Raw genomic sequence first — 14,472 nt, 5'->3', positions numbered from 1 at the left:
GGAGACCAAATTAACTGCCAATTATTGACTGTTTAATTACATTAGGCAAAAAAAAAAAAAAAAAATGTGATAGCCCTAAGGTTTCATTTTATCATAAGAATCAAATATAATCAATATGATTCTTTATTTCTTTCTTTTGATTTTGGGGTGAAATATGACCTGCACATGTTCTTGATGGGTTTCACGAGAGTCACTCATTCATGTCTATGGTGTTTTGTTCCTTTTTCATCCTGATGTAGATATTTGAGGGAAACAGCAAGCATGATGAGGCGGCGCTGAACATGTTTGATCCACCCCTGTTTACTCGCTTTGTACGGATTCATCCGAAAGGCTGGGTCAACGATATTGCCCTGCGGCTGGAGTTTTTGGGCTGTGACACTCAACCAACCCTTTGAGAGAAAGTGAGATCAATCCATTGTGGTTGAAAAACAGTTTTTTACTTAATTTTATAACGTCTAAAACCCACACGGCTCTGTTTCAAACTACACATTATAGTATGTGACAGATCTGCTAGGCCGGTCTGGTGGTTTTAGAATGGTTTTGTGCACTTTTCAGCTGGGAGACTGCCTATGATGCCTAAAATTGCTGTCTATGTAGGCAGCTCACTTTGGCTTTGAACAGAGCCCATATAAGCACTACATAGGTTTATCACTAGAACAGGTTTTTGTTATGTGATATGATGATTTATGTGTTTTGAATCTGGTTGGTGTCATTATAAGTGTTCTGATCAGTACACTGCTCATTTTACTGTCTGCTTTTGAGATATTATTATTATAGGAAATAAACTACCAATATCTATTTTTCTAATAAATGTACCCTTGCATATCAAAAGTCATGGAAGATTGTTTGTTTGGTTATTAGATGTTTGTATATTCCGGTCTGGAGTAACTACTGAATCCGCCATATGCTGTACTTTTGTATTTTGCACTGTGAAACAGGAGGGAGATTTATTTTGTATTTTGTTTTCCTTCAAATATTTAATGTTTAATTGTGGAAATAAAAAGACTATGAAAATGCCTTGATTTCCCCAGTGTCTCTGTGCTTTTTGTTTCTTTGACAAATATTACTCTTTCACAGACTGTGTTTTGCCAGTAAGAGTCAGTAAATCTGTTTTCAACACCTGGCATTATGCATTCTTAATATTATTTATGACTATAATATCTGCTTCTTCATCAAAACACACACATTTATGTACATGCACACACAAAGTCTCTATAAAATGTGTGAAATTACTGGCGATGCAGATTAATGAAATGTGGTTTATTAGACAATGAACAGAGAAGTAAACAGACTTGCAGGCGAAGGGTGGGATGAAGAGACCCACAGGAATACGATAACATTCCCATGTTCTGGCCATAAAAATGGAGCGTACTATCAGTTCCTGTTTGACAGGAAGTGCTCTGGGGATGTGTTTAGCTTGGAGGGAAAATGAAGGCCTGACTCTGAAAGAAGTCGGTGACCTATTGTGTCACCTGTTATCTCATCAAAGACAAACACTGCTGCTGAGGAACAAACAAACGATTGGAAGCAACTTCACTAACTTTCATTTCTTTCATTAGGTCATTGCAAAACATTACTGCATAATGCTTAACAGATCATTCACGTACATGCTATGTCACTGTTTTTTCTGTTTATATTACATTACATTATAGTGATACCATTTATTTTGTTATTTCATATTAATATGGAATATTATTAGTGTTATTTATGTGTTAGATGCTTTGCATTGCATCTGCTTATTCTTTGTGCACAAAAAGTATTCTCATAGCTTCATAATATTACAGCTGAACCACTGAGGTCACATGGACTATCTTAACGATGTCCTAACTACCTTTCTGGACCTTGCTTGTGGTAGTTACAGCTCTCGGATTCCATCAAAAATATCTTAATTTGTGTTCCGAAGATGAACGAAGGTCTTACGGGTTTGGAATTACATTATTGACAGAATTGTCATCTTTAGGTGAACTATCCCTTTAAGCCTACCTTTTCTGTAGATGGCAGCATCTGCTTTACTCTTCACTGATCCCGAAGCCAGGGCAGCACATGTTGAGCTCATTCTGACAGCGTGACTCAGCATGTCATTTGTCATGCCTCACCAGCATCACCGGAATGGAAGAAACATGACTCAGTTATTTAACTGAGTAAAACTGCCCTCAGTAATGGATTAAATAACGCTGTTACTACTTTTTCCTACCGACATACTCCAACATAAGCATACAAAAATGGATTTTGGTGCTGTTCCAGTAGTCAACAGTGACTAAATCGGGTTGAATCCGTGGGCACAGACGCTCTGAGTAACACATTTAAAAAGGCAGACGGTCATTTGATGTCTTACACTTCATCTCTTTACAATTTCAATCCTGTCATCTGTTACATGCTATTTTTCCTCTTTAAGAGATTGCAGTCATTTTAAATCGTAATGCTGCACTATGAATAATCTTTATGTGAAAGTTTGACTGTAAATTTTCCTTCATGTTTTATATGCTAATTTAAGTTACAAATGGCTGCCTATTCTTAAGTTTAACCAAAAATAAGAGGGATGCAGGCCACGCATTGCCTAATAGGCTATGTCCACATGATCAGGTTGGATTTGCTTACTATTTACAAGGAATTTGCTAGCCTCATGAAACAGATCTGGAAATAATATCGTAAACCTTACTGGCATGTAAATTGATCTCGTGCTTCTATAATGAATTCAGACTGTCTTTTGGTATTTCCGTTTGCTATGGAAGCCCGTTTCCACAACTATAAAAAATTATAAAAAATAAAAAAGATTATTGCAACTTTTTATCTCACAATTCTGACTTTATATCTTAGAATTATGACTTTTATATCACGCAATTCTGAGAAAAAAAAAAATTGTGAGATATAGGGGGAAAAAGTGAATGACACAGAGGGCTGTAATAGTGAATTTCATTGTAGAGTCAGAGGTAATGCAGTTTGCTCTATATATGTCTCAGAGGCATATACACACTCTTAGAAGAAAAGGTTCTATCAGGCGCTACAAATTTGGAACCCCTAAAAGGTTCTATGTTTTAAGGGTTCAATCAAAAGATGTAACCAGGAAAAAGTTTCTATATAGAACCCTTTAGGGCTTCCCATCATGGGATCATTCTTTAGATTCAATTTTTGTTTTGTTTTAATTAAATTTTAAGGCTTAACCAGCTCATATAACTAATTTATCACTAGAAAAACTGAAATATCCATAAACATAACACATCAAGGTTTTGTGTGATCATTTAAGACATTTTTATTAGCATTTACTGAGACAAGCAATATATAACACAGCAATTCATAGTGCAACAGTTACAGAGATTAACATAAATCCATGTTTCTTTATTTATTCATACTTTTTAAAATATTTTTTACCTGTCTAAATAGCACTCTCCATTTTAGAAATATTGTTTTTTCAACCCCCTGCACCTTACTAACCCATCCAACATGTCAGTCACAAATATATGTTGATTGCTAAGAGACCACAAAAACAACAACAACAACTGAACGGAATGTTAACTTGCACAAATACATAAACTTAAAGTTAACATACAAAAAATTATTATAATTATTATTATTAAATAAATACACAAGTAAAGTAAGAATGTGAAAAGTTTGTCATCAAATAGGACCGGTATATTAATGGCACTCTTATTTTGCATCTCACCACCAGGTCATTACCCGTTACCTTAAAATAAATGTCAAGTATTTACTCCACAATATATAAACCTATAAACCAAGTAGTCTGACTTTTTTTCTCTTTTTTTTTTTTGTATGCTGCAACTTTCCACAATTCTGTAACCCATGAAAGATGAACCACATGTTTCTGAAAAGAGAGTTAAAAGACTAACTATTGTTTTTAAATTTATAAGCATTAAATATTAATTTTACATTCAGATAAGCATTTAGACAATAAAAACAAAGGACCCTCGACAATTTCAGCACTGGGAAGGGCTAAATAGTGCTGATTGAAATTAACTGAGTGATGGCTTTTGGATGCTCCATTCTGAACAAAAAGTAGACAGCAAACAGATAATTCTGGCATCTCTGTTAAACAAATAATTATATTTTACTATACTATAACGGCAAACACCAAATACAGTTATCCACAGAAAAAAAAAGGAAACATCTCCATCAGCTGCTTCTCTCTTTGTTCTTCTTGGTGTTAATTCATGTTTACAGGCAGTCTGACGGTGATTTGCCCGAAACTTTGTTTCATCTTTTCCTATAACGTTATGTATAGGTCCAATATAATCTACAGGGCAAAAAAATAAAGAAAATAAAAACTACGCCGCTGTGCAGACAAAACTGATCAGCGCATAGACACACGTTCAAGTTGTTTGCCGTTTATGTCAAAGATCATTTTATGCATCTGTTATAAGAAAAGCCTTTTAAGAATCTAAATGAAACACTGAAACTCATATGAACATGTTGCTTGCCAATAAAAGAGCTGCAGGGCATCTAGAATCATGTTAGTATGCTGATTAAATAGAAGACTAGCCTGTACCTATTAATAAATAGATCAAATTTGTAAAAATAGATTTGTGTTTATTTTCTTTGGAATAAAGGTGTGTCAAAGTAAAATTGAAATAAAAGCACAAATATAATGTAGTATAATAATTTTAAATAGCCTAATGTGTAAATATACATAAAGCATAGTTTTGTGCCAAAAAGGGTTCTTTCTCCTTATATAGAACCTTTTTGGCATAAAGGGTTCTTTGGAGTTGAGTATAGAACTCTGGGGTTCTATATAGAACCCCAAAGAACCTTTTTTTCTAAGAGTGTACATCATTACTGACTATATGTGTTAGGAATTAATTCATTAACGTTACATCATTTTACTCTGTCAGCACGCAACACATAACGTTACACTCCGAAACACAAGCAGGGGGAGTTTCCATGAGTGTGACTGCTGGGTGGGTTTCATCATTCTGGAATAGAACTGATACAATCGAATTTAAAAACACTGCCCCAAATCCTGTCTTATTTATTTTACGGCTTTGTTATGAACTTTTATGATTGATAGGCCTATACTGTATTGTGTGGTTGAGCGTGTTTCTGTAAGGTTCAGGTGGTTGCTTACCGGCCCAAAGCAAAACTTGTATCATTTAGGAAACATTCAGCTCCGACGTCCTGTAAAATCCTAACCACTGAAAGATGAGCCGAGGCTCCCTCACTCACTGACAGTGAGCGCCCTCTGGAGGTTCAGTGGTGTCATTACACCTCCGCGCCTCCAGCACTCACCTACTGAAGACAAACTTGTAACTGTGTAACTTCATTTCATTTTAATCTTATTTCATTTCAAACTAATTTTAAGCTTATTTGTGACCCTGGACCACAAAACCAGTCATAAGTAGCATGAGTATATTTGTAGCAATAGCCAACATTACATTGTATGGGTCAAAATGATCGAGTTTTCTTTGTCAGTTTTCTTGGAGTTTCTAATGTCATCATTAGGATATTAAGTAAAGTTCCATGAAGATTTTTGGAAATTTCCTACCGTAAATATATCAGTACATCAAATATATTTTTGATTAGTAATATGCATCACTAAGAACTTAATTTGGAACTAACTTTAAAGGCGATTTTCTCAATATTTTTCTTTTTTTTTTTGTCTTTTTGTGTTTTCACCCTTACATTCCAGGTTTTCAAATAGTCATATCTCAGCGAAATATTGTCCTTTCCTAATAAGCCATACAAAAATGGAAAGCTTATTTAATCTCAGTATGACGTCATTGTCAGTTATGTCAATAATCACCTCTATTTCTAGGTCATAGTGCCCCATATTACTGCTTTTTCATAAGCGCCACCTGCTGTCAGAGATGGAATCTGCATTTTCATCCAGTTTTACATTTATCTAAAACACTTAAAGTCTTTGCGCACTGAGTTCAAAATTCTTATATGCTATTTTTCATATTCTTCATTGTCACGCACAGAAACCTTGAACACTGAGTCAAAATGCTTGCTATGGATGCAAAAAATGCAAAAAAATCTAATTAAATCAGAATTTTTTTTTTGACGGACAAAAGTTTCGGAGGCAGTGTGTAAACGGGATTAACACAACATGAGGCTGTATTTATTTTTTAACGTGCAAATATTTCAGACAAAAATTTCAGACTGAAAGGCAAATAGCATTGTTCTATTTAATATCAGAATTTTCCTGTTTTAACTGCCTATTCCAATAATCTTTGTAATTTCCGCTTTTTTAGCTAGTCCGGAGTTTGCAGGTAGGCCTCATGAAGCACATATTTAGGTGACGTGTACAGTTATGTAACTAGATTATAAGATAAAAAAGTGGTAAAACCTGTTAAAGAATAGAACTATATGATAAATACACAAGTCCTTCTACAAGTACTGTACGTACATGGAAGGTTTCCATTTCTTTCCACTAAGTTTAGCTGACACTGCAGCATAGTAAGAACAAATACATGCCCTTCAACACACTTTAAACAGCTCTTATGTGTATGTTAGTTTACTCCCCAGCTTTCAGAGCAGAAAGGACTATAAACAGAACTATAATAACAAGTCATAATTCACTTCTCTTGACATTTAGGGCATAAACAGTAGACTTTTTCATCTGTTTTCTTTGCACTGAGGGGCCTGGTTTCTAACAAAATTCGATTTAGCTTATTAACAATCATCAATCGTCATCAAATTGAGAGCAAATATTGACAAAAAGACAATCTGGAGTAACAATTGGTGTGTAATATGTTTATTGTTGGTTGAATAGAAAACAAAAAATTACATTTATTACAGGATCAAAAAATACTTTTCACATAAACACAAAATTACATATTTCTAGCAGCTTAGCTTCAATAATCCTTTAAAATCGCTAATATTTCATGACGATGATGAGGATGAAGATTGAGGTTCAGAAAACAAGTGCTACGGTTGTGTAAAGTGAGAACAGTTGAATAAGATAGAGAAAAACACAAAGAGACACTTTCATGACTGACTTTACTGACCTGTTATAGTAGTTTAGAGTGAGAAATTACTGTTAATTGAAGCCCTATCGCCTGTTATCAGGCTTTACAGCATGTGTCACTATAATACATGTAAGCACCAGGCGGGACGGACACTCTCCAGACACAAGAGGTCAAAGCGTTTGACCCTTCCACCGACCCCTAGAGGTCAACTCTGTGTGTATGCATATATATGAGAAATGTACTTAAACGTAAGTACAGTTTTTGTTGTGTTGACAACTGTAAATATAATTGAGAAGCCTGGTGGAAATGTAGTTTAGAGTATTTTGTGTGCAGGCACATGGTACATCAGAAAGGGCAGAGAGCGGTCTAAAGTATTGATCCAAAAGCTAAAGAGACCTTTACTATGTTTACGCACCAGCTCAACATTTACAGAAAAATCAAGTTTATTGCGTCCCCTAGAGTAAATTCCTGCTGCAATATGCAGGAACACAAACAGATAAATGAAGTGTATTATCTGGCCTTTAAATTGAACTGCATTTTGGAATAAAAAATACAGCAAGTGGACGGGACAAAAAGGCAGTGATGTGAGGTAAGAAAAAGCTAAATCATTATTTTAGTAGGAAAACTACCATTGTGAAATAGTTGAGAGTGAGATCGGTGAGTGAAACAGGATAGAAAAACAATTATTTAAAAAGTAAAAAAAAAAAAAAATGTTGAGCAGTAATTGATTGAATTATAAGTAGATTTACATATCAGAAAGAAGCTGAGTGGTTGGGCAAGGTTAAAAAATAAAAAATGAGTTATCCCTAAAGCCAAAAGTGTAAAATGCAAAGTCATCTTATAATAGGTTGAATTTTGCACTGACTTTTAATAATTAAAAGCAAAACCAGAATAAAAGACGAGAGAGACAGACAGACAAACCACAGTCCCGAATACAAATTTGGCAGAAACTGGACAAAGTTATTAGTGGAATACACAAGCGGCATTAGTCAGACTGCAGGAGTCTGTATCTATGACAAAAACATCTGAAATGAGTGTGAATTTTACTTAATTATTTAGCATTATGACATTTTCATAAATTAAGCATTTTCCTGCACTATTATTATTACTGTTATGCAAAAAACAACAAGTCATTAGTTGCACATATTACTTGTAGTACTGCCTTTATGCAGATTTTAATGTTGTTGAACATATCACAATGCATATATATATATATATATATGCTGTCAAACGATTAATCACATCCAAAGTAAAAGATTTTGTTTAAATAATATATGTGTGTACTGTGTATATTTATTATGTGTATATAAAAGCACACACATACAGTATATATTTTGAAAATATTTACATGTATATATTTATATTCATATAATTTATATTATATATAAACATAACATGTTTCTTAAATATATACATGCATGTGTTTGTATTTATATATACATAATTAATATACCCAGTACACACACATATATTATGTGAACAAAACTTTTATTTTGGATGCGATTAATCATCTGACAGCACTAATATATATATATATATATATATATATATATATATATATATATATATATATATATATATATGTATGTATATGTATATGCATATGTACGTATGTATGTGCGTGTGTGCGTGTGTGTTTTCTCTTGAGATTCACCCAATTCACCTATTCAGACTCTAATGCCTTTATCTATAAAATGTGTTATATAACAGATTTATGAATCCAGCATGCAATAATATGCAGACGGGTGATGAAAAATGAAAAACGTCTGCACTCCCTGAGTTTCTAAGAATCTGAATGTGTCTGTCTCTCTCATTCTTTGTCCCTCACGCATATAAAACATCACTCTCAGTCAAAAATGGCATGACCAAAACTCTGATGAGGATTCATTTGCAGGGCCTGCTTTATGTGATGAACACCGATGATCACATGCAGATCAGGTAGAGAGACATAAACAACAGGAACCATGGTTTGAGGCTCAAAGTTTTGCACGTTTGCAGTCCATGAGTCAGCACAAACTACTGTAGGAGGCAAATCAATACGACTAAGTGCACAAGGGTCAAATATTTATCAGTATGAAACCATAAAACAGGCGTCTGAGGTATGCACGATTTTGTCTTTTTCCTATAAAGACATCGATTCTTCTAAAACAAGCATCTTTAGTCACCACATAACATCATCACACAGTACTAGAACCTGAAGAGGTGTCTTGTGGTCTAGTTGCTTTAGTGTAAAAGCACCGTCTCCTGGTTAAACCTGCAGGACGGGGTCGGTTGAGGCAGTTTGGTTAAGATCGTGACCATCTTTTGTTTTTTATACAGGGCATCTAATGAGTTCTGAGGAAAATGTACCAGAAACAACATTAATTAGCTCAAACAGACATGTTTCCATGACAACACGACAGAAACTGGTGGTTAAAGGGCTTCTGGGAAAGAGTTGACAAATAGACAGATGAAAGTGCAGAGAGAAACTACAGCTCTGTTCCAAATACTAGTGAGCTGCTTTGATGTCTACGGCATGAACGAGCATCCTAACCTCACAAATGCTGTACATAGGCAAATAGTAATAGTAATTGATTTCAATAGATGTCAGCATGTTGCTAAGTCACTCTAATAAGCATGCACACACAAATGTAGGTTAAAATAGTCAATTTTTAATCAAACTGAGCTATTTTTAATGTATCATCAATATTTCTCTTGGCTGAATTGTTTAAGCTCACTAGTTTTTGGAAGAGACTCAGGAAAAGCTGCTCTCACTTAACATGTGAGACATGTTAATATAATCGACCGATACAAAAACACAAATTATCAAAAAGAATAAACTGCTTCAGATGTCACATAGTAATTGATTAATACTCATAAACATGGCCCACTTTGGCCCGGTTTCACATATGGGATATGGGATAAGATATTTAAGCAACTTTTATAAAAATGCCATAAAAGAAAATATAGCAGGTGTGCATTTGGACACAGAACAATGACAGTGACATATTTTAAGAGATGTCAGAGCAAGATACTTTCAGTCGAGACAGCTCAAACATGCATTTTAGTCTGGGACTAGTTTAAGCCTTGTCGGTGAAACCGGGGGTTGTTTTGCTTACAGCAATCAGTTCTTTCCATTCTTAAACAGAATCTCAGATGTGACATATTTCATAGTGTCATCATTCAGTTCAGATCGCGCTTTGATTGTCTTCATAAGTCCATTCAACTCGATTCCAAATGCCAGGTTTGTTTTAATATAACAAATGAGACACAACACATATAACCAAAATATAATTTCTTTAAAAAAATACAATAAATGGGAGTCAAATGTGGATAAAAAGACATATATAAATTTAAAAAAATAGATGATGTAGTGATTTTGTCCTTGAGTGGACCTCAGGAAAATTGTCAAGAAATATCTAGGTCACATTTTACACCAAAAATAAGAAATTATATTTTGCATAAATGGTGGACTGAAATAAAAGATGTAGGATTTACTTTAAAACAATTTTCACTCAGAAATTGCTAGTAAATTTCACAAATAATTCTTTGCAACGAGTAACACAATGAATTAATAGTGAAATTAAGACTGAAATAATATGTTCTTCTAAAAATAATCTCCAATAAATTTTAATTTACAGCTTTGCTTTTTGTTTTTACATTGTGGTATTTTATACTGATTTATTTGTCTGGATTTGATTTCTTTAACTACTGTATTGTGATGATGAACAAGATTGTTTTCGCATTATATAAATTTGGCGGAAATGTGCATATTGTTATAAAACTAAAAAGCAAAAAATATATATATTCATGCAAAATATCATTTCTATTTATTTTCCTTTGGCATTTTTCGCGAGATTCACCCCCTTTATAAATATTTAGACTTTAGTTTTCAACTGTCTCAATGGTCATGGCACAGTTTGTGAACTCCTTATGCATAGCTGATTACTGAACTAAATTTAGCGGATATTATTAAGGACAGAGGATTAGCTTTTTTTATTCATAAAAATGATTCCTCGTTTAGTTTTCATTTCTGCAATTCATAAGCGATGCATGGCTGCGGTACGTTATGATGTAAAATCACGGCTGAGGTTATCAAAGTTGGTAGCAGAAAGTGCACGAAGAAAGACGGATTTGTCTCATAAAAGTTTCCGAAATCAATTCCAAGCAAGTCTATGGAGGGTTTTTTTTTTAATCGTAATATGAAAACATCTAAAGCTTACAAATCTGATTTGCATAATCTAGACAATAAACTATCAAGCTCGATGAAAACAGCACTTTTCTCTGAGCTGGAAATGCTAATCTTTCACATCAAATTAAAGTTTCCTTAATAAAGGTGCTAAAACGTTTGCTGTCCTAATTTAACTGACGGCTCCCACACTACCTGAGCTCTCCGTTCAGATTCTCGTGAGAAATGCGAGCAGGAGGTGATTTCACCCAAATCTGCATGCAGAAGTTGTTCAATCACTCGGCAGCCGGTGGAAACGGCAGTGTGGGCCACTGGAGGAGGGTTTGGGGTCTTGATGGATGATCACGTCTCCTCTCCAGAACAGCAAACGAGCGGGGGGGAAAGCCTTGAGACCTCGAGTTTGATTAGAGCCAAGCAAAGAGGGAATACATCACACACCAGCTTGACACACACTCACGTACACACGCCACAAGCAGTGCTGGTGAGATGAATCCCTGCAGAAAGACAGAGAAACAACAGACATCACGTACTCAGCTGGTTTGCCAGTTTTTCATGTCACACTTCAAATATTAAGCTTAACCCTTTATCAAAGCATGCATGAAACTGCATTTTGCATTTTTTTGTCTATATACTGGGGCCTATACAGAGACTCCATACAGAGACTGTGTGTGTGTATACAGAATATTCACATATATATTCAGTGCAGTCTCTCTATATATATTAGGGCTGTCAATCGATTACAATTTTTAATCTAGACCCGCGCCTAATTAATTACATGATGTGTCGATTAATAAATCTAATTAATCACAAATATACCCCCAAAAGATTTTTTAAAGCCATTATTGTGTTGAATGAGAAAGTATCAAGTAGACATTTTTAATCAAATAAAATGAAAATGGCTGTCCACCGAAGGTCCCCATCCAACCTGACCAAGCTTGAGAGGATTTGAGAAAATCCCCCAATCCATGTGTGCAAAGCTTGTTGCGTCATACCCAAAAAGACTCAAGGCTGTAATTGCTTCAACTAAGTACTGAGTAAAAAGTCTGAATACTTATCTAAATAGGATATTTCAGTTTTTTCTTTTTAATAAATTAACAGACATTTCTCAAATTCTGCCTTCACTTTGTCATTATGAGGTATGGAGTGTAGATTAATGGGAAAAAAAGAATTTAAACAATTGTAGTATCAACATAACAAAACTCAAGTGAAGGGGGTCTGAATACTTTCTGAATGCACTGAATGTGTGTGTGTGTGTGTGTGTGTGTGTGTGTGTGTGTATACATACATAAATACACAATATATATAGGGGAAGTTGTGGCCTAATGGTTAGAGAGTCGGACTCGTAATCCAAAGGTTGCGGGTTCGAGTCTCGGGCCGGCAGGGATTGTAGGTGGGGGGAGTGAATGTCCAGCGCTCTCTCCACCCTCAATACCACGACTGAGGTGCCCTTGAGCAAGGCACCGAACCCCCAACTGCTCCCCGGGCGCCGCAGCATAAATGGCTGCCCACTGCTCCGGGTGTGTGTTCACGGTGTGCATGTGTGTGTGTGTGCGTGTGCATGTGTGTGTGTGCGTGTGTGTGTGTGCGTGTGCATGTGTGTGTGTGTGCGTGTGCATGTGTGTGTGTGCGTGTGTGTGTGTGCGTGTGCATGTGTGTGTGTGTGTGTGTGCGTGTGCATGTGTGTGTGTGTGTGTGTGTGTTCACTGCTGTGTGTGTGTGTTCACTGCTGTGTGTGTGTGTTCACTGCTGTGTGTGTGCACGTTGGATGGGTTAAATGCAGAGCACGAATTCCGAGTATGGGTCACCATATATATATATAGTGCCCACTAATGTTGGCATCCTTGGTAAATATGAGCATAGGCAGCTCTGAAAATAAATCTACATCATTTATCTTTTTATTCAAAAAAGTCACAAGATGGAACAGTTCGCAGAAAAAAATCGAACCGTATGGTTCTCCACACACGGTTCAAACATGCGCTGGTTTGTTATAAATAACACGTAAAAAAAACAACAGGGTTCGGCTAATATATGCTTCTGTTGATGGATGCGCATTCTGGCTTCCCAGTACATTACAACAACAGCGATGAAAAAAAAAAGTGGACAAATCATTGTCTCTTGTTCAATGCGAGTGCCTTATGCTGGAATATGAGCATTTATTCCGTCATTGGTGATAGCACGGGCGCACCGGTGAGACCTGAAGAGCTCACATTGATATCTGTTTAAACTAAACTAAGCTAAGCTTTGCCAGTTTAAACATTTGAGAGCCAGACCCGCACCTCAGAACGCCCGCAAATATTAATCTCTCTCTGAAGTATTGTGTTTGAATGGACAAATTCACACAAAAATTATGTCAAAATGCCTGTCTTGGTAAATATCCTATAGCAGACATAGCTGGCTGAACTTACAATATCAGTGCACTGGATCTCTTATAGTGACAGCACTTTCTTAATATTAATCAAACAGCAACATCAAAGAAATCACTCACTGCTCTTGATTGAATCGCTTTTGTAACTTTAATGAAGATTAATCTTTAATTTATACAGTCAAATATGCAGTGATGTTTTACATTTGATTACTTTTTTTTCAGTTTCTGTACCTAAAAACTAATGCTATAGACCTACAGTTTATTTTATTTGTATCTTTACTCTATTGTATTTATTTGTGCTGTTGCTTGTAGTTAGATTATTCTTATTTTCTTTATTTTTATTTGACAGTATAGTTTTTTCCCTAAGCATAGCGAACCGTACCGAAACCGTGACTCTAAAACCGTGATACAAACCGAACCGTGATATATATATATATATATATATATATATATATATATATACATACATATAATTGAAAGTGGGAGGGGGACTCACATTATGAAATAAATGTTTTTCTCCAATGGATGTTATTTTTGCGTGCCAATTATTGGCACGCCTAGAAATGAGTAAAATGAGTAAAATATCTCTGAAGTATTTTCATTCATATTTACATTTTGTAGCACACCAGGGTGACTGAAATTGTCCAGCCATGACTTCCTGTTCCACAGGATTATAAATATGAGGAACACAAAGGCCAAATTCCCTTAATCATCCATCACAAAGAGTAAAGTAAGAAGAATATAGTTCTGATGTACAGAACAAGATTGTTGAGCTTCACAAAAGAGAAAGTGGCTGTAAGAAAATAGCTAAAGCATTGAAAATCCCCATTTCCACCATCAGGGTAATAATTAATAGGTTCCAATCAGCTAAAGATGTTACAAATCTGCCTGGAAGAGGATGTGTCTATATCGTCCTAATTCATGGTGAGGAGGAGAGTTTGAGTGGCCAAAGACTCTCCAAGAATCACAGCTGGAGGATTGCTGAGATTAGTTGAATCTTGGGGTCAGAAAGCCTAAAT

General features: G+C 35.3%; 2 protein-coding genes across 2 annotated transcripts in view; one reads left to right on the top strand and one right to left on the bottom strand.

Annotated features, from left to right (window-relative positions):
• LOC306883409 (coagulation factor VIII-like) overlaps window positions 1-1,115 on the top strand; it is a 42,088-nt gene extending 40,973 nt beyond the window's left edge. The window contains exon 25 of the mRNA XM_079438642.1: window positions 240-1,115. Within this exon, the coding sequence (XP_079294768.1) occupies window positions 240-395 (156 nt within the window). The 3' untranslated portion in view covers window positions 396-1,115. The remainder of the gene's footprint in view (window positions 1-239) is intronic.
• A 5,583-nt stretch (window positions 1,116-6,698) lies between these two features.
• The window catches only part of LOC306883712 (monocarboxylate transporter 8), a 58,267-nt gene continuing 50,493 nt past the window's right edge, over window positions 6,699-14,472 (bottom strand). The window contains exon 7 of the mRNA XM_079439125.1: window positions 6,699-11,582. The gene's annotated coding sequence lies outside the window, so the exon portion shown is untranslated. The remainder of the gene's footprint in view (window positions 11,583-14,472) is intronic.

This window comes from Barbus barbus, assembly GCF_936440315.1.
Source record: "Barbus barbus genome assembly, chromosome: 17".
Lineage (NCBI taxonomy): Eukaryota > Metazoa > Chordata > Actinopteri > Cypriniformes > Cyprinidae > Barbus > Barbus barbus.
The sequence above is the reverse complement of the archived record's forward strand: the minus strand, read 5'-3'. Positions and strand labels throughout refer to the sequence as shown.